Source organism: Thermobia domestica, chromosome 10, assembly GCF_964235325.1.
Source record: "Thermobia domestica chromosome 10, izTheDome1.hap1.1, whole genome shotgun sequence".
Lineage (NCBI taxonomy): Eukaryota > Metazoa > Arthropoda > Insecta > Zygentoma > Lepismatidae > Thermobia > Thermobia domestica.
Window position 1 is genome coordinate 71,235,079 of NC_137463.1, and position 22,538 is coordinate 71,257,616.

The 22,538-nt window shown below is 30.8% G+C and overlaps 1 protein-coding gene across 1 annotated transcript in view; it reads right to left on the bottom strand.

Moving 5' to 3' along the window:
* LOC145661504 (fasciclin-3-like) overlaps nt 1-22,538 on the bottom strand; it is a gene marked incomplete at its 5' end in the record, with an annotated part of 129,602 nt that overhangs the window by 10,568 nt on the left and 96,496 nt on the right. The window contains 3 exons of the mRNA XM_081726822.1: nt 13,480-13,503; nt 15,347-15,467; nt 20,811-20,939. Coding sequence (XP_081582948.1) covers nt 13,480-13,503; nt 15,347-15,467; nt 20,811-20,939 — 274 coding nt within the window. The remainder of the gene's footprint in view (nt 1-13,479; nt 13,504-15,346; nt 15,468-20,810; nt 20,940-22,538) is intronic.

Below are 22,538 nucleotides of genomic sequence, written 5' to 3' on the forward strand. Positions count from 1 at the left end.
CATGGATTAAAATCGAACGATAAAAAATGAAATGATAAGAAAAATCATAAAAGTAATATATGTTAAAATATGTAATTGAAGAATGTACATTCGCTGAGCTTTGATTTAACATAACGAAAGAAAGAGGAAAATAATAATAGTAATTGTTGAAATGCATTATTATTGAAGAGCATACATTCGCTGAACTTTATTTTATGACAAGATATTAATAGTAAGACTTATTTTGTTTAAGAACAGTATTATTGAACTTTCTAAATTCGCTAAATTTTGTTACAGCATAAAATGAAAAAGATAGAGACGATCACAATGGTAATAATATTTATTTTAAAAAAATGTTTTTGCCGAAGAATGTGCATTCGTTGAACATTATTTTATCTTTGGGTAAAAAAGATAAGAAAGATATAGTAGTAATATTTTTTAAAAACATGTTATTACTGAAGAATGTGCATTCGCTAAGCTCTATTTTACCATAATGTAAGATAGTTCATAATAATAGTATTTGTTAAAATATATTGCTACTGAAGAATCTACATTCATTGAACTTTGATTTACCATAAGATGAGAAAGATCATAACAGCATTATTTGGTAAAACATACTGATAGTGAAGAAAGCACATCCGCTGCAATTTTTTTACCACAAGATAAAGAAGATAAAAAAGATCATAATAGTAATAGTTGTTAAAATATATTATTACTGAAGAATGTATGTATAGTCACTGAACTTTATTTAACGATAAGTTCATAATAGTTTTACCTGATCATATGATAGAAAGATCATAATAGTATTAATTGTTAAAAAAATGTTACTACTGAAGAAGAAATATTCGTTGAAATTTATTGTACTTTCGTATAAGAAAGATTTAATAGTAATATTTGTTAAAACATACTGATAGTGAAGATTGCACAGCCAACGCACTTTATTTTATCACAAGATAAAGAAGGTAAAAGAAAATATTATAATGGTAATATTTGTTAAAATATATTATTACTAAAGAATGTATGTATATTCACTGAATTTTATTTTACTATAATTTCATTATAATAATATTTTATCATATGGTAGAAAGTTCATAGTGATATTCGTTAAAAATTATTACTGAAGGAGGAACAATAGTTGGACTTCATTCTACCTTCAGGTAAAAAAAAAGATGAGAAAATTCTCATAGTAATATACGTTAAAACATGTTATTAGTAAAGAATGTTCATTCGCTAAGCTTTATTTTACCTTAATGTAAGAAAGATAAGAAAAAATCAATAGTAATATTTGTTGAAACATTTTATTAATGAAGAATGTTCATTCGCTAAGCTTTATTTTACCTTAATGTAAGAAAGATAAGAAAGATTTAATAGTAATATTTGTTAAAACATGTTATTAATGAAGAATGTTCATTCGCTAAGCTTTATTTTACATTAATGCAAGAAAGATAAGAAAGATTTAATAGCAATATTGTTGAAACATGTTATTAGTGAAGAATGTTCATTCGCTAAGCTTTATTTTACCTTAATGTAAGAAAGATAAGAAAGATTTAAGAGTAATATTTGTTGAAACATGTTATTAGTGAAGAATGTTCATTCGCTAAGCTTTATTTTACCTTAATGTAAGAAAGATAAGAAAGTTTTAATAGTAATACTTGTTGAAACATTTATTAATGAAGAATGTTCATTCGATAAGCTTTGTTTTACCTTTATGTAAGAAAGATAAGAAAGATTTAATAGTAATACTTGTTGAAACATTTATTAATGAAGAATGTTCATTCGCTAAGCTTTATTTTACCTTACTGTAAGAAAGATAAGAAAGATTTAATAGCAATACTTGTTGAAACATGTTATTAGTGAAGAATGTTCATTCGCTAAGCTTTATTTTACCTTAATGTAAGAAAGATAAGAAAGATTTAATAGTAACATTTGTTGAAACATGTTATTAGTGAAGAATGTTCATTCGCTAAGCTTTATTTTACCTTAACGTAAGAAAGATAAGGAAGATTTAATAGTAATACTTGTTGAAACATTTATTAATGAAGAATGTTCACTTGATAAGCTTTATTTTACCTTAACGTAAGAAAGATAAGAAAGATTTAATAATAATGTTTGTTGGAACATGTTATTAGTGAAGAATATTCATTCGCTAAGCTTTATTTTACCATAATGCAAGAAAGATAAAAAAGAGCATAACAGTAAAATTCATTGAAACATGTTATTATTGAAGAATATATATTTATTGAACTTCTTTTACCAAAAAGTAAGAAAAATAAGAAAGATCATGTTAGTAATATTTTTAATACATGTTATTGCTATAGAATGCACATTCGCTAAACTATATTTTAATACAAGGTAGTGAAAATAAGAAAAGGAAAATAGGAAAAAACATAATAGAGAATATACATTTGTTGAACTTCCTTAAGGTAAGAAAGATCACATTATTAATATTTGTTAAAAATATTATTATTAAAGAATGTATATTCAATGAACTTTATTTTGCTGTAAGGTATGAAAGACAAGAGAAAGTATAATAATAATAGTTGTTAAAATATGTTGGGCCTTATGCAAAGTCGTTCTGACTCGTGATTAGTGCCATACTAAAGAGTTCGACTAACATACGTTTCCTGCAGTACTCAGGCTTTTAGTATGACACTAATCATACATCAAAACGACTCTGCATAAGGTGGGTGTGACTGAAGTATGGACACTCGTTGAACTCTGTTTAACCATAAGGTAAATAAAATAAGAAAAAGCATAATAGTAATATTTTTGAAACATGTTGTTATTGGAGAATATACATTCACTATATTTTGTGATGGTTTACATTGAAAATGAGTTTTATAAGCTTCGAAAGATGCTGTTAGAATTTTAATGTGGAATTAATTTCAGACTAATATTGCTATAAATCAGGACTGAATCATATGCAATCATTCTGCAAAACAAAATTTTGACGACGGGAACATTTCGCGAGTCTGTGATATATTTCAATCTTAGATGTTCCATGAAAAATATCACATATCAAATATGTGCATATTTTATATAATAATTCTACTTCCTTCCGCAACGAGATCACCAGTAATATGACGCAATAAAAAAAAATAAATTCAGATTAATAAACTTTTCTATTTTCTTCATTAGTGTTGCATTAAGGAAACAAATATTGATATTTTTTAAAAGAAAAAGTGGCAATTTTTAAACGGATATGCAAAGAGAGGAATAATAATCATTCTAAGTTCCTTGGAAAGCTTCGTTTTTCAAAAGAGAAAAGATCCATTTGTTGGTTTAACCAATTTGTACTGCAGTGTCGTTTAAAGTCCAGTTGTTGATCAGTGGGGAAAATATACTAGGGATGATTTCTTCTGATTGATTGGAGCTCAACTTCCTTTATCAGACCGAGGCTATCTGGGACGGGACCAAGTGTTAAAGGTGGGATTTGATCCACTGTTTATGACTTCATACGAGGCAGATACCCCGGCCCGGATGGCACGCACAGAACGCACGCGCTTTACCCATTCGACCACGACTGATTACTGTTTTCTTTCGAATAAGAATAAGAAGATACGAACCTAATTACGAATACAAGGAATATGCGTCTTTGAGCTTCTCCCTACAATGTGTTGGAAATTGGATTGAACGGCGTTTTAAGTCGCTTGGTTATGTTATGTTTTGGATGCTAAGTTGTGTGTAGTATTGTACTAATATTGGATAAAATTGAAAGAGATTATGGTTTCATTGCTCTAGTTAAATCTGTACGAGTCAGACGACAATGGAAGGAGATGGATGCTGGCTGGTTTAAGTTTACAAACCCTTAAATTTTGTTTTGCGCAAAATTGAACCAGATGAACTTGTCTCGTATGATTATCCAGTAGAGATTGTATTATTTTACTTCACTGAACTTCGACGGTAAAGGTAACGTTATTTTAAATGGCAGGCTTACTTCTCTCTTCTAACAGATCTTAAAACTAAAACAAAGTCTTATACTAGATAATTTCAAGTTAGTTACTATAATTCTATGAAATGGTTAACTGGATGTTTATGAAGTGATAGTTTGTTTTGTGAGCAATGTTTACTGAAAAAAAAGGGAGCCTGTAATACTCTAGAGACACTATTCCCTTGATAAGGAGTAAAGAAATGTCTTCCATACGATGTTGCTATTGGTGAAATTATAATGCTCAAACCGTTCAAATGAGTTTTGAAAATCAAGTCAGCTTAGATAATTTATTCCAAGGCATTGTGGACGATTTTGATGGACTATTTCTATCACAACTCAAAGATTTCTGAAGTTCCTCGTAGCTATATGATTAGCGTACGTACCCTCAGCACGAGAGACTTGGGTTTGATTCTTGGTGGGAGTTCATGTAGTTGGGATCACACGTTAAGCTGTATATCCATGTTTCATACAGTCTCGGTTTTCCAACCAATCAATCGAGACTTTATTTCAAGATTTTGATTTTACATTTATCTTATCAATTGTTTAGTGAGCTTTTCTCTCTCACTGATGCTTTATTCGATGAATTACACAGACGCACATACACACACACTCACTCACCAAAAAGTCACAGACCTTATGAGAAAGGGTTTTCTTGAACTATACAAACTGGGATGTTTAGCTTCCAACAATTCGAATTTTCTAGTGTTTGTGTGAAACAACTTTTTTCCTACGTTGAAAAGGGCAAAAATTTACTCTAGAAACTGTTGGAAAACCCTCGGCAAAATTAAATTAAAACTATGGAATTTAAAAAGATAAGTGAAACATACTTCGATCTGTTTCAATTTGACTTTAAAAAAAAAAAAAAAAAAAGCTTTAATAAAATGTGATTACTAGGAGTTTAATGGGAACATCAGCAGTGAGAGTAGAATTTGTCCTTACTTTAATAAAATGAGGTGTTCAGAGCACAAGGGAATTAAGTTCAATTGCCAAAGTTGTTAGAAAAAAAGACTTAAGTTTTACAGTACGCTTAAATACATTTGACATTACAGAAGTTATTTACAATATCTGGGCATGAAACTTTTAAACTCTTAAAGGAGTTTCAGACAACGATCATAAACATAAAATATGTCCAAAATGACTAAAAGTGGTCTTGATTTCCTTCTGTACTGAACGCACCAAATGTGAAGCACAACCATTTCTTTCAATGTCAACATTAGAGTTATAAAATACATAATTGAATCTACATTGTGATTATACAGGGTGTTCAATATACAATGCAACCCGGAGTTTGAGATAGTAGAACTTTTGAACCATAAGCGATACATAAATAATGGTTATAACAAAATGAAACCTTGTTCATGCTTATATTTTTAAACTTGGGAGCAACGATTGAAGTACACTAGGAACCACACAGTGTTGCCAGATGTAACTGAAGGTATAAATCAATTTTTTTACAAGTCACGTAAATTGACTCATAACTCATACTTATAGATGTTCTGTTGTTAATTTTCAGTTTGTATAGTTGGAGTAGCTTGGAAACTATGGAATGGAAAAAAAGAATTTTTCATTTCCACCGATAACTAATCGCATGAGGCCTGTGTAAGGGGTTACTAGGGAAAACGTGGTTTTCATAAATTAACATTCTGAATTGACAACAGTGCTGATGTTTCAGTGCAGCAAAAGGTGTGTTAAGGATCTGTCTACATTATGCAATTTTTGAAAACAATGAAAAAGAAACTTTGAAATTATCATGATAAAACTTTTACTTACATGCACTCGGCAACATTGCTATTCATCACGAACTGAATTGTCAGTTTTACGGCAGATTCTTGAAGTGCTTCCGTTTTGATTCAATGAATAGTAGTGCATACATGCTCGAGGTGATGTTACCCGAACCTCGAGCATGTTATGTAAAAACGTTGACAATTTCTATTAGGTATTATAAGAATATATGTTGTTCATATTCAATCAATAGTTTAAGGGATTTCTCTTTGAATTCTGAGTTTGGCAATATTAGTTACTTACGGGAATATAGCTAGACCCGCGGTGGTCCAAGGTTCGAGAAACATTAACTATCTGCCTTTGGCAGCTAATATTGATAATAACGTAAATTATTTATTCTTACGTAAAATATTCTGTTAGTGTTTCATGAAATTAGGGTCGTATTAAAATTCCCTCCATTTTTTTTTATTTTTTTAAGAAGGAGTAGTTGGTGGAAGTCTCTATACAAGAATCGAGATTACAATTAATGACAAAGGAATTTAAATCTCTCATTTTGAATAACGGTAATTGGAAGAAATTATATTGCATTGTTATTTATATTATATAATTGGTTGGAAACTATTAGGCAGTGACATCATAAAATTACTTTTGATTCTAATAAATCGGAAAATGAAATGAAATGAAATCTTTGAGTTTTACGTCCCACGGTCATGCCTCTAATAAATTGGATTCAATTAGTTTATTGATAATATATCAAGGAGTGAATAGAAGTATTCTATTTACTAAGAGAATTGAAAATTCGACGACTATGGCCCAGGATTCGAATTTTCTTCTGCGGAATAGAATTTCAACGATATTATTTTGATGTTTCGATTGGACTGACTTCAAATAATTGTTGTATATTTTTGTAATAAAAAATTATTAATTGAAATTGTTGTTGTTATTATTTATTGATATATATATTAACTGGATTAATCCATTTACTAGTCCATTCTCAGGGGCTGGTCCGGTCCGATGTAGTTCTCTATGTTGCTAGACTAGATGAGTTATTTTATAACTTGTCTGTAACGGTTATTGATGGGGACGTTATAGTGTAATTCGCACCAGGACGTCTCCAATTACTGCGATGCCCCAAACCATCATTTTCCATTAATCGAAGTGTATCATCTAAGTCTTGATTAACATTAACGTATGAATACGTTAACCACATTCTATTCCAAGGAAATATAGAACAACGAAAAACCACATGTCCCGCCATTCATCCTGCCTAAAATATCAAAGAAGGAAGGCAATCCACTCCGATCGACGAAAAACGAGAGTCACCGTCCAAATCTCGAAACGCTTGCACGAAGACACAAACAAGCAACGAGAATGTGCGCGCTGCGACCTTGAAGCCTAACACAAGCTATAAAGGAATTTATTATCTCATTCAATCTCAATGCTATTTCTTTCTCTTTCTTTTTTTAAACTTCCAACAGTAAAAAACAAATTTACATCTATAATTACAATGTCCTTTACATCCATACAATGTCCTTTATACACCCTGTTTCAAAAAGAATATACGTATTATGAAGAATTATTTTGCTCAAAGTATTGATCGCTGCGCCTCGGCTCAGCTATTGGAGAAACGAATCATAGTCTAGTTTATATTAACAGCCGCTAGATATCAGTTGTCTTCTGTTTTGCTTGGTAACCGTCATATGTTTAAAATGGCTACTCCGCAGCAGAAAATCATTTTGTGTTCTCGAGTTTGCGAAGTGCAATTCCGTGATTACAGTGCAAAGACGTTTCAGGTTGAAGTACCAAATTGATCCTCCGAATGGGTGGAACATTCGCAGATGGTATCGACAGTTTGTAGATACAGGATGTGTATGTAAAGGAAAGAGTCCTGGCTGCCCTCGTGTTCCTGAAGAAAATGTTGCACGAATTCAAACTGCTTTCCAACGCAGTCTTTCAAAATCAACTTGTCGTGCCAGTCGGAGTTACAAGTGGCGACAACAACAATTTGGCGTGTTTCGAGACATCGATTGGTTATGAAGCCGTACAAGTTACAGCTGTTATAAGCTCTGCGTCCTGATGACAAACGCAAACGTGTGGCATTTTGTAACGAGATTCTGTGGATGCTACTGACAATGGTAACACTTTTGCACAACGCATTGTGTTCAGTGGTGAAGCGACTTTTCGTATTAGTGGTCAGGTAAAAAAACAAAATGTTCGAATTTGGGGCCTACAGAACCCACATGCAGTCATTGAACATGTACGAGATTCGCCCAAAGTCAATGTGTTTTGTGCGATATCCCGATCATCTGTTTACGGCCCACTCTTCTTTAATGAAAACACGGTTAACAGTCAGCAGTATCTCGCTATGTTACAAAACTGGTCGTTTCCGAGACTGCACTAAGACAACTTCATTCTTCAACAAGATGGGGCACCCCTGACTGGAGTCGACAAGTGCGTGAATATCTGAATGAAACTACCGAACCGTTGGATTGGTTGTCAAGGAGCTGGCGACTTAGCATGTCTCAGCTGGCCTCTACGGTCACTGGATTTGAAATCCTGTGACTTCTTTCTGTGGGATTTCGTTAAAGACAACGTTTATGTACCACCACTCCCACAGAATCTGGAAGAGTTGAAGAACCGGATCCGTACTGCCATAACATTAGTGACGCAGGACATGCTTGCCCGAGTATGGGAGGAATTTGAGTATCGATGTGATATTGTTCGTGTTGCTGATGGAGGACATATTGAACATCTGTAACTTGAACTTTGAACTGTAATTTGAACTTGAGAGGCTCGTAAATATGTGTGTAAAATTTTATATTCGTATGTCTTAAAGTTTAATAAATATATGCATTCGAAGTACGTATATTCTTTTTGAAACAGGGTGTGTTTTATCATTAATAATAATATTCCTTTTTTATTCCTCATTAGCGGCTATGGTAACGTATACGTTACAGTGATGGCGGCGCGATATCTCTTAATGTAAGTACTCGTCATAAATGTTTGGATACAAAGCGAACAACCATCTGTAGTTCAAAACAAATTTGATTTACACAATAAATTTGTTCTCTCTGATCTACAATCTGAGTTAATTTATTGCTATCTATATGGTTAAAGAAAATAATAGTTACTTCGTCTGCAGAGCAGTGTGCAGGGGTTTCGTTACTGCGAGAAGAATCTGTAATCTTTACTGTCGCACTATTATTTACAGAAGTGGTAACTGTGGTTGCGAATTATAAAAGAAAGTACGAGTATAACTCTTTCATAAGATTGTTCTGTTATTATTACTATTATAATCCATATTTAGCTCACTCGCAATTAAAAGCATGTTAATACATAAGTTGAATAAAAAGTAGTGGCAACACTGTTCTCATGTCAGAGGGCTGTGTCTCAGCACTATAGGAATTTTGCAGCTGATAAAGGACGAGAATGTAAAGTAGTGAAGCGTGGTGAGTTGTAATGACTGCATCATAAGCAGCAGTGACATAAAGAAGAGGAAGAATGTGGAAACGCCATAACAATATGTTTCGGAAAGACGAACAACTTGCGTGGATCAAGATTGAAGTAGTACGTGACGGCAGTGCACAATAAAGTTTTCACTTACTTCGTGACGACCTTTTATCAAAATGAAGGAAGGAACCACTTTGTGGGAAGCACCACGACAAAAAAAGAATTGTCACATGGCAGTTCCTGCAGGACATTTAGGACCAGATTTAAAGTTTTGGCACCCCTAAGCCCGCCCTTCATCCCGATCAACGAACAAAATTTTAATACAATATAAAATAAAGTTATTTTGAGACCTTTCTTTGTTTCAACTTTTTTAAAAAATAAATTTTACTGCATTTTTATGTTGAATTTGCTGTACAGAAAGGTTTGTATTGTTACAAATTTACTTTTTCAAAAATAAACTTACAGGAAATGATTAGTTTTAGTTTCACAATATGCACTAGTTCAATAATAAAAGAAAACAGACTTAAATTTTCGTCTGTAATAGTGGAATATTCAAACATTCAAACTCCGGGAAAGGAGTTCCTTTGAGCAGAGACAGAAAACAGAATTTGGAATTTGTGGGATATTCTCCAAGTTGTGTACACTTTCATATACCCATTCTTTATCATATCTCCTGTTGAAATATAGGCAATTCTACTTTGGGAAATTATATTAGGCCCAATATCAAAAGTAAATAAATAAATATTTTATTCTGATTGTTGAAAAGAAATGATTACTGTTTTGATTGTTGACATTTATATTTTTACTCCAATACAAAATTGTTCTTTTGAATAAAAACACTATACAAAAACTTTTCAATCATGGTTATTTTTTGCATCAAAAGATCAAATATATGTCAGGCAAAAAATTTTCTTGTAGGCCTTATATCTGGAGAACTACATATAGTGTAGCCAAACCAAAACTATCACTTAACTCAATATGATGTACTTATTCCGTGAAAAAATAAGAAAATTCGATTTAGGAGCCGTTCAAAAATTTGGTAGCCCCTGATCCAAAAAATCCAATATATTTCATTCAATCAGAAATTTTACTGTATGCCTTATATCTGGAGAATATACATATAGTGTAGCCAAACCCAAACTATTACTTAACTCAGTATAATGTGCTTATTCCACAAAAAATACGAAAAGTTGATTTAGGGACCGTTCAAAAATTTTGAGACTCCTGATCCAAAAACTAATTATTGGCAAAGATCGCAATCTTTTGATGCATTTTTTTGATCATTCCTAAAATTGTTGGCCAAGATCGCAATCTTTTGATCCATTTTTTGGATAATTCCTAAAATGCTTGTTATCACAGTAAAATCATAAGAAGTAAATGAAATAGTAGAAAAGGACACTGTAATACTATAAGAAAATTGTTGTCATTTTTATCAACCAGGTTGATTCAACTTTCAAATTTTTGACTTATTTACTAAGTTTTCGTCCAACGTGCTCCCCTAGGTCCGGGTCTAGTGGTGACATTGACGAATATTGCCGCGCTGATGATCTATGACGCTTTCCACACGTATAGCAGAATACGATAGAAATCGGAAGCGATTGCATTGAAGGAATTTAACAGGTGTTCTTCTGCGCATAAAGCCAGATACAAATTATAACAATGTTGCCAATACTTTTTATTCGTTCTTTTATTTTGTTAGTGTTTAAGATTAGTGTTTAAGTGTTAGTGTTTAAGATTTCCTTCTGCGAACCATTTCAATAGCTACTACTGGTGCATTTGTACTAGATAAAAGTGCGTTGGTAGTAAGGGTTAAAAGAATAAATAAACAACACAAAAATTAGTGAAGAAGAATACTTTAATGTGCTCAGCTAATGAAAATGTACAAAGTTACTGAACAAAACTTGCATGCAATATTAGTGCAAACATTAAAAAAGCAGCTGTCATGCAGTTACTATATGTGCAAACAATATATATGTATATTAATATAAACACAAAAGCAACCCACTGGCTACTAAAATAAAATTTACATTGCAACTTTGATATTGCATTCATTCATTCATTTATATATTCTGCTTATTTGTTCCATACAAAGCAACAATACTAGTAACTACTTCGCATGCATTATCAAACTAACAGCAATTTTTGGTTAGACAAGCACAGCACAATACAATCATTATAAAGAACGTAAAAATATCAGTATTAATATCAAAGTAATTACATTCATAAAAGTGATAAAATTAAAAAATCATCAACTTAATGCAACGCTATGAATGGCAAAGTTTGTTATGGCACAATATTTCGAATACATACTATTTACATTCCGCATTTAACAAGAAGCCATAATCCCTTTAAAATTAGACAAACATGTACCAAACCAAATACCATATTTCTTATTAAGCTTCAGTGTCAACTATAATGATAAAAACATAAGTGATACAGTAAGATAATAATGATAAAAACATAACTGAAACAATAACTTATTTGCGTCTTAAGTATCAAAATGAAAATTTGAAAAAAACATACTTGTGGAGATGAATACATTGGCTTGTTTTTAGTTTTGGAATTAGTATTCATTCGAAACATGCACAACTTTTGGCACGATTAAAAATGTTTTTAAAAAAACCAGGACCTTGTTCAAACTTGTTTTTGTTCTTATTCTATCATGGCACTAAATATGAAATAAATATAGTATTGTCATGAAAACGTAAAAGTAATTTTTAAAGGTAACCTTTTTTTTTGAAAAAGAAAGACAAAATGCTTAGATATCATGTCATTACTAACACAATAATGAGTCAATGTTAAATTTTACCGAAGATTATTGAAGACAAGAAAGAATTAAAAGTACTTTTACATCCATTGAAATCTCTATTTATTTGGGGCTTAAAAAAAAAAAAAAAAAAAAAAAAAAAAAAAAAAAAAAAAGCTGTGTTTCTCACAGAAAGTGAGGAATATAATTATTTAAGTTAATTGTAAAAGTATTCTATATAAATAACATTCTTGCGAAATAGGGACAAATAAGTACAGGGTGTTTCAAAACCCCACCGATAACGTGTGGAAGATGATTCGTCACATCAAGATAAGACGAAAAGTATACACCAACCTGGGTGCCCAAATGCTTCCTTTCGGAGTTATAATCTGCCGAAAACATGAAAAAATGAGCTTTAAAGGTCCATAGTTCTAATACTATGGGACCTACCATAGTCGGATCAAGACTTCACTTAGGAACTAATATGTGCACTATCCAAAAATACATGTTTCAGAACCCAAAGGTACTCACGCAACAATTTTTATACAGGTAGTTTGGCTACGGGCGTATAATTTAAAGTAATGATCAACTACCATCATAAAAAATGTTGCGGAAGTACCACAGGATTCTCAAACATGGATATTTGGACAGGGCACATATTAGTTCCTATATAAAGTCTTGACCCGACTACACTAGGTGCCATAATACTCGAGCTATGGACCTTTAAAGTTCAGTTTTCTCATGTTTTCACCAGCCTATAACTTCGAAACGAAGCATTTGTGCACCCAAGTTAGCTCTATAGTTTTCGTCTTATCTTTGTGTCACGAATCACCTCCCAAATTTGTCGGTATTGTTTTGAAACACCCTGTTTATATATGGTGAGTGTTATCAAAAAGGTAGCGTCAGTGACAATGTTCAAATATCACAATGCCGTATTTATTTCTTTTGCATTTCAACTATTCTATTAACTGTCTAAATTTGCTGCATACAAAATTAGCTATATCTTTTCATACTTCTAATAATTTGTTAATATTTTTTTAATAAAAAAGCACAATATACCGCGTTCTCACTTCGAAACCATGAAGCCTTAATTCTGAAGTTATGTATTTATATATTTATGTAAAAAATAAATCCATAGTCGTCCTCTCTCTCTTCCAAAAAAATCGTTCCAGTGTTACCAAGTAATAAATATTCTTGTTCGAAGACTAACTAAACATAATTGTGGGTAAAACGAAAATTTTTATCCTGGTTAAATTGCTGATTAAAATGTCTTAGTAAAGTTTGATTGTGATTCCGAAAAATGATATAGCATTTATTGTACCTTTTAAAGATTCGTTGATATTTAGGTTTTTAAATCTACAATAAGAAAAGCAATAAAAATGGGACGTTTTTGTCCTATAAACGTATAACAGACTGTATAAATTTATTTTACAATAAATGCAGATTTGTCTATGTATCGATGATTCGAATAAGAATATTAGTGACACGATAATTTAAAATCTCATTTAGTAATTTTATTGATAATTCCTCATTTTCCTCTATCTGAGATAACTTTTTGCACAAACTTTTTAAGTAATTTTATATTTTAAACAGGACTTTCTTTACTGAATCTGTTGATGACTTTTAGGGCTTCCTCATTAATGGGCGTTACCTTTTCCTCTCCTGTTGGTGCAAGCTGTATAAGAAGAAAAGCCCAAATTATTATAAAGGAACAATGGTATTCTGAAATTACTTACTTTTCATAAGTCTCAGAAGTAAAAGTTCATTTCGAAGCTACCATATTTTCAAATGTTATTTTCATCGTTTAAAAATATACACATATAAACTGACATGAAACATTCAAGTTATTCTCATTATTTTAAACGTGATAATAATAAATCATGTACAATAGTTCTGAATTCAGAACACGTAACCAGAGAAGTACTGATTTATAACCTGAACATAGGACAACGAGTCAAGTTGCTCTTGAATGAAGAAGAAACATAGTGCGGGGATTCTGTTGAATAGTGTGGGGATTGGAAGAGAGTAAGACAAGGATTGTAGTGTGTCGCCAAAATTATTCAACATTTACAGTGAATATTTAATGAAGGAAGCATTAATGGGAATTGAAGATTTCAAGATTGGAGGGCAGATCATTAACAAGATCAGATATGCAGATGATACAGTTACTATAGCTACAACCGAAGAAAGACTACAGGAGATAATTGACAAAATAGTTCACACTCGGAAACTATATGGAATGGAAATTAACATCAAAAAATAGAAAGTCATGAGAATATTCCATGGAAATGCGCCCTTACGGATCAGAGTAGAACAAAGAATACTTGAAGAGATCAACCATTTCAAATATCTGGGAAGTATTTTGACGAAAGACACGTATTGCACCAGAGAGATCAGGTCGAGAATTGCCATAGCCAAAGAAGCATTCAACAAGAAAATGCCACTCTTAACTAGTAGCCTTAATGTTGGACTAAGGAAGAAATTGGTGCTATATTTGGAGCATTGGAATGTATGGTTCAGAGATTTGGACATTATGGAAGTTAGAGAAGACGTATTTACAGAGCATCGAAATGTGGTGTTGGATGAAGATGGAGAAGATAAGATCGACAGAAAAGTAACAAACGAAGATATTTTAAAACGGATACGATAGAAGAGAACGCTTCTAGCTACCATCCTTCGTAGAAAGGCCAATTGGATTGGACACATCTTGCGAAGAAATTGTCTTCTTCATACCGCCACAGAAGGAAAGATGGAAGAAAAGCGAGGAATAGGAAGAAGAAAAACACAAGTGATCGATGATTTGAAAAATAGAAGAAAATATTGGGAATTAAAAGAGGAAGCTGAAAATCGAGAAACAAGGAAGAAACATTTTCAGAATCAAACTGAAAATTAAGAAGAAAAAATCACCCTCATTAGTCCCAAGACCTAAAGGCAGAATACTTAATAATAATAATAATAACTAGATAAGAATATTATTGTAATATTGACAACATATTTTATGAAAGAATTAGTATTTAATGTAGTTTCTAAGGCTGTGTAACTTAAAGTAAGATTCAAATCAGCGCGAAAAAATAGCGCATGAAGTCTAGTTAAAATGTGTTCATCATTTATTCGCCACTTCTAAAAACTGAACTTTTGAGATCTGATTAAATCAAACTTTTCTTTTGTCATAATTTAGCAGAAACATCGTATCTTATAAATATTTAATCAACAATTTCAAAAATAAAATTAGTTCCACTTATTTCTTAAATGACGAATTTTTATATGAATATACAGATTTCCTTATAAAATAAGAGTTCTGAAATAAAATACATTTTCTGGGACTTAATTCTCAGAATTCATTCATTAAAAATAGTTTCAAGCAAATGAATATATATTTCATAACTTTCGGCGCTTCCTTAAATAATTTATTTTATTTTTTCTTTGTGTAACTTGTTGTAGTATTTTTTTTTTCATAATATTGATTCGAAGTTCTGACTTATAAACAAAAGAAATTTAATGTAAAGTAACAAACTTACTTTTACTACATCGACATCAGCTGAAACTTTGTCCTTTTTCTTTTTGAAGATTGCACTCAATGATGAAGACTTCTTGTTTTTCTTTACTGATGGGCCATGGTCCGCACTTTCTGTGTCGCTCCTAGAGAAAAGAAACACATATATTTCAATATTTTTTTGGCAGCTTGTCACATAAAAGAAGCGTTCATACAGAAGCATTCCAACAGACAACAATGACACAAATAGATTCTTAATATGTAGTTTAAGATATGCAAGAAACATGGGGCCGTTTCTAAGATATAACGCGCTTTTACCAAACATTCAAATCATATTGAGTTGTTGTAAGAAATCATTTAATAATTTTTGACACAACCTTGTACGTTCCTTAATTTGCTTATATTTAAAATAAGTTTTACTTGATAGATTCGAAATGTGTATTATACGTGTTCTTCAAAAGTCATGGATACAAGAGAATGTAGTTAAAACTTGAAATATTAACAAGGTTAAAAACATATTGGCGCTGACGTAATCAATTTCAAGACAATATCCTAAGTGATGAGGCTGACTTAATACTTTTCACATTCCACACTTTAAACTATGAGTTCTTATTAATCACAATAACTGTATATGTACGTATTTGTTTCATTTCTTTAAACCATATCTTCCTATATATTTTACCTTGTTAAAATATATTTCCATTCATTTCACTATTATAAACTCTGTATATATTTCAGTTCATTATATTCCTTTAAATTATATATTCCCATTGATTTTTCACTACTTTAAACTATATGTTCCTATTCATTTTATTACTTTAAAATACATATTCCTACTCATTCCACCCCTTTAAAATATACGTCCCTATTTATTTAACTTCATTAAATTTTATGTTCCCATTCATTTCATTAATTTAAATTATATGTTTCTATTTATTATACTTTTTTTAAACTATATATTCTTATTCTCTAAAATCAGATTTCTTAAATCAGATTTTTTTTTTCATTCTTTCAGAGCTAGAAAAGATATCATTAAAAGATAAAACTTCGAAAGTTTTAGTGATTTTGGGGACCCATTTATGTCTTTTTCTAAAACATTTATCCGTTGCATCCTTCTGGGCAGGCGTCGCCTGAATTCGAATCAGAAATTGTCTACCTTCAGTCATTTGAAAGCAAAATTGTTGGAATTTTTTTTCGGGATCCTAAAGGCTGCCACTATCGAAAAGAAATTCTACTTACTGCATACCTCTGGACCTTAAAAAACTTGAATTCGAAATCAGCTTTGGGCTCTCTTCAGCCGTTTAAGAGCTATATGAAGATCGTAGAAAACACCAATATGAACCTGCCAATCTTTAACCGTATTAATATCTATAAGATTACAGATAGACATGATGAATATACAAGGGTTTCGTCATTTCATTAACATTATGTCAAACAGCAAACAAAATCGATTTTGTAATTACGTCTCAGGCCTTTATATTACTTGTCTGTGAACTCTTCCCCATTTTTATCATTCACAGAAATTATCTTTGGTGGTATAGAGGGGAGAGGTAGAACTTGTATCCTAAAGTATGATAATTTATATTTAACATATGATAAATTATATTCTGATGTTTGTCTTGTAATCACAGTGATAGTGTTATCAGATGAGGTAACTGATTTTGTTTGTACTTAGTACAGACACTTAATACATCATTTTAATTACATCATATGAACAACTATTAGATAAAATGTAATCTATTCCGGTACGACAGCTAGAAGATGTATAATTAGAGGAGTTGTTGGAAGAATGTCACTAATTTATTTTTTTAAAAATCGACAGAACTGTGGCAGAAAAATGTCATTTAAATCTACCGCTATTTTTTTAGAACAAATCGTTTGCATAATTCTTGCAGATTGAGGTATATTTTAATGTTGAGATTATTTTTTTATTCCAATTTAAATTTAATTAATTAAATTTAATTTCAATCTCGTACATTGGAATGACGATCAGTAGTTCTAGTAGCACGTAGGTAAAATGAGAATGATTAATATTAACACTGCATTTCCAATAAGTTTTCAAAGACATAAAGATATATATAACCCAAACTGGGAGTTAATATCCTAAATTTAAACATGTAAAATTCAGACATTGTATCTGATTTGAAATAGAATGCAAATACTGCTGCAGCCGTCACAGTGAAGGCCGCGGAATTCTATGCCATCACTGAGGCCTCCATCGCGTTGATGATGAAGAGTATAGCTAGAACGCCTGCTTCTATGGCATATAAATATAAGTTTTGGATATTTATCATGTTCTGCCATCTATCAGAATTAGACAAATACATAATGCACTGATTTTTCTATTATACGGTGCTATGTTAGGACTGAGAAGGTTAAAAGAAGAACAGAAAAAAACTTCAGGTAAACAAAATGAAATAAAATATTTCAAAAATTATTATTTTTTGGGTAATTTTAGATCAATTAACAGATGATACTAACACCAAAATTTATCATTAGGTTAATATACAAGTAATATCAGATCAAAGATACATAACACTCAACATCTATTTAGATCTCGAAAAATACATTTTTTCAGGAAAGCGAAACAAGAAAGAAACACAGAAGAAATGGAAATAGGTGTTTACTAATACAATACTCAAAGCGTGCAACTCCTATGGAATTTATATATGCATAAACCTTGGAAACTGATTCCTTGCACAAAACAGTATATGTAGAAAGAACGGAATTCTAGAAATATTTGATGTTATCTTTTTAGAGTTTATAGACATGTGATATCTATTGGCGAAAGCTGTAACTTCAAACTTCATAACAACACATATTACGGCTATTCAGCATCAGAAAAGTGAAATTACATTAATAAAATTTATTTGGATTAAATATTCATCCAACCAGAGCTACTCAAGCAATTCCAGTTCTTCATGTTGTAAAGAAAAGTTAGGAATCGGAAACATTTTCTCAAGGCCGTTTCTGGTGCGAATCAATTTTATCTGTTTTGTACTTTTTTTTTCAATTTACCTTAAAAACATTTCTTTGCTTTTAATATATACTTGCATATTTGAGTACACAAAGACAGTTATTAACTTATAAAATATTTCAACTTAATCTACATAGAACAAATATACATAGCAAAAAGAAATTCTAAACTAATTAAATACATTATAAACAAACATATCAACATAGCAAACATGTAAGAAAAGAAAGCAACATAACAACAATACTAAATGAACACACCTTTCAATACACAGAACACGCAACATAACAACAGTACTAAATGAACACACCCTTCAATGCACAGAATATAGTTAAGCCACATGCAATTATTATTGAAAGAAGGAATATTTGTGCTCTAAGAAATCTACTATGCGTGAATATATTACAGCATTTAAGAATACTATCAATAATCTTACCAGTTTTATTAAACCAGTTCCGTACTCTTTTTCATATATATATATATATATATATATATATATATATATATATATATATTATTTCAAAATACTAATTGTGAAAATAGTCAGTATTGTACTTCGATTTTATTGGTAAGCAGTTTATTGTCGAAAAATATAATTTCATAATTGATTTGAAGGCATACTTCTTAACAGTGAAAAACATGTCGACAATTTAAGTAAATGTATTATTAGCTAATCATATAGAGAAATAGTACGATTATTACTTTTCAGAATTATTTATTAATTTTTCTTAATCAAAGATCATTTTGAGAAACATTAATAAACGTAATTGGCAGAACTGATAGTCTTAAGCAGGATATAGCCACCAGCAAAAATTTATTAGGTCGAACCATGCATTTTTGTCGTAAGTCTGAATGAATAATTTGATTAGAGTTTTCAGAACTTTAAAATAAAACCTGAAAGAAAACTGTGTTCAAATTCATAAATTCGTTCCGAACTTATTGACTGAAATACGTGTATTTGGTTATGAATTATATATTCTTTAAAACTCATAAAAGGAGTGATGTTGTTCTTTAACACAAGATGCATAGAAGAATGTGGTTTTTTGATTAGTTTCAATGCTATCTGGTGCCTGGCAAAAGGTATTCTTGTATAAGAACTATCTTTCTCTTTTTCTTCAAATATAAAATGGAGTTAGCTACTAATTGACTTTACACGAAAATTCCAAGTGATGATAACGAACTTCGAGGAGGTAACTATTATAATACGTCAGATTTTTTTAAAAATGCCTGGAAATTTCTCGAAATCTATCCTCATGAAATTTATAGAAAGATGTTTGAAAAACTACCGACAAGCTATATTAGTTGTTGCAAACCAAATTTATAAAAGACGAAAAAGAAGAAAAATCTATTAGAACTTAAAATCCTTCTAACTTTCTAAAATTAATTGCCCCAGATTTTGAAACATGACTAGATACTAGTTTGTGTGTAATTTCTTTTGAAATTACATATAAGAATTAGGACAGATAACTAATGATAGATATGTGAACAATACCTGTAAATTTTATAACATTGCATTTTGCTATGATAGTATATGGAAGTTTACATTAGCAGTTTCAAATTACCGAGGAAGACACCAGGATTTATTGAAACGCATGAAGGTTTCAAAAGTAAAATGCACTCAGAGGCAAGTTTATATATATATATATATATATATATATATATATATATATATATATATATATATATATATATATATATATATAAACGTTAAATTGCATCAATTTCGTTCTCTGAGTGATTATTCTTTAAAACAACTTTTTCTATATCTTACACTAATCAACTAACATTGTCTGAAATATTTATTTTCTCGAATTTTCGACAGGTTTTAGTTTGCGATCCATATTTATTACTGTTTCATTTCTCTTCTTCATCTTCTTCGTTTCGTTTTTAATTCCATTTGTTATAATGAATCTATGATATTTTCTACTTTCACTGTAGGTTTCCGTGATATGAAGAAGCAATTGTTTTATGAAATTGGTTTGTTTCCTCATGTTAATTCTTACACGCTACATATTTTTTATTGTTCTAAAGATTATTTCCTAACTGTAACAGTAGATACAATGCATTTTCTTAAAGTCGTGCTGAAAGCTAAATTATATCTATCTATTTGTGCAAATTTATGTTGAAAACTAGTAATTTACTTGACTGTTCTACGAACTGATTCACATATAGAAGGATTCAATCTTGCAAAATCATCTTTCATACAAGGATCTTTCTGCATCTTTGAAGCTATATATTTTAACTTCCAAATACATTATAGTGATACTTTCATGTAATATATTTTGACATGGAGAAAAGATAAAAACGCAGCACAAGTACATCATTGACATAAGCACCACATCGTTGACATAAAAGAAGTAAGGCATGAAATAACGTTTTTTTTTTCTTTTCTTTATCTTTCAAACAAGAAAACGGACGATAACGACTCCATAGATAGGACATTTTGGACGAATACACTTGATAAGACGTGTCTTTAAGTTTCTTAACGAGAAAGAAAACGCACTCTCGGGCTTGCCTTTCATGTATTTCATCACACTCAGCTGAACTGTTTAATTTTGAATTTACGTCAGGCTCAATATTACTCTGTTGTAGCTCAGCATCTGCCTTGGAAGTTTCCTGTTCTGATAAAGGATTTAACTTTGGTCTGGAAATAAACATTTTACGAACAGATTCTTTTATTTATTTATTTATTCGTAATATATTCTAGTTCTTACTAATAAATTATTTAATTTTAATCTATGCAACTTTAAGTGCCGTATCTTGTTAAATATTAAAGGACTTAAATACAACATATGAATTAATACTACAATAATTTTAATTTTGAACATTAAATATAGTCTTGAACATTAAATATAGGTATTTACAATATCTATTAAATATACAGACAGAACAACGAGTCGAGGCTTGGAATTTAATTCTCTCTTTATTGCCTTCAGTGTGTTTTCTTATACACACACCAAATATATTTAAAGGTGTTTAGTACATATGCCATCTTTTTTTTTATCGCATTGGTTCGTATAAGTGGGATAAATAACCTGAAATATCTTAGAAAATGAGCTGAAATTTCTCTGTAAATGAGCTGAAATATCTGAAAATCAGCAGAAATTTCTCTGTAAATGAGCAGAAATTTCTCTGTAAATGAGCTGAAATTTCTCTGTAAACGAGCTGTAATTTCTCTGAAATTGAGCTGAAATTTCTCTAAAAATGAGTTGAAATTTCTCTAAAAATGAGTTGAAATTTCTCTGAAAATGAGCTGCAATTTCTCTGAAATTGGGTTGAAATTTCTTTGAAAATAAGCTGAAATTTCTCTCTAAAAATTTTAATGGTTTGTTTTTACTGATTTATTCTTCAAGTTTCGTTAAATGTTTGCTGTTTCAAAATAAATTTGCATTATAAGATATGAATTTAATATTACTTACTTCAAATTTGATTATTAAATGTTAACGTTATACATCAGAAAACTTAATTTTCACGAAGTAATCGATTTGAACAATAACTCAGTAAAATCAAGCCATTAAAATTCTAGCCCATTAAAAAAAAAAAAAAAAAAAAAATCCCATAAAAATCAATGAGATAAAAGATAAAGTGGAGACCGGTACTCAATCCGCTTAATGTTGAAAATTGGTGTTAAGATTAAAATATTATGATAATATCACAATATTGCGAGCGGTGATTATATTCAATGAGAAAAAGAGGAAAGGCTATTACTAACCGCAAAAAATATGTAGCAGAATTTTCTTCTACATGCAACAGGTAGCGCTTTCGGAAGATGCAATTCCTTCATTAGCCTGTAGTAGACTTCAAAAAGGATAAAAAACATGAAGGATGGTTAAAAATGGTTAAAAGGTTAGGATATGTAAAAAACCAATCTTCTGTCAAACATTACAATACACGGGAATAGAAACTCACTGACATTGTACACTGCTGTTCACAGTTTTCTGTTCTTGCTTTCCAAATGGTGAAAGTATGTTAGTGAAAAGATTACTACTCTAAATAATACTCATTGGATTACTCCTTTTTGAAGACTACTACAGGCTGATGAAGGAAGTTGCATCTTCCGAAAGATGCTACCTTCCGAAAGATGCTACCAACGCTACCTGTTGCATGTAGAAGAAAATTTTGTTACATATTTTTTGCGGTGAGTAATAGCCTTTCCTCTTTTTCTCATTTATTATGATAATATTTGTGTCCTAAACAAACACGTACGTACATTTGCTGCATTCTTTATGTCTATGCCAGACAT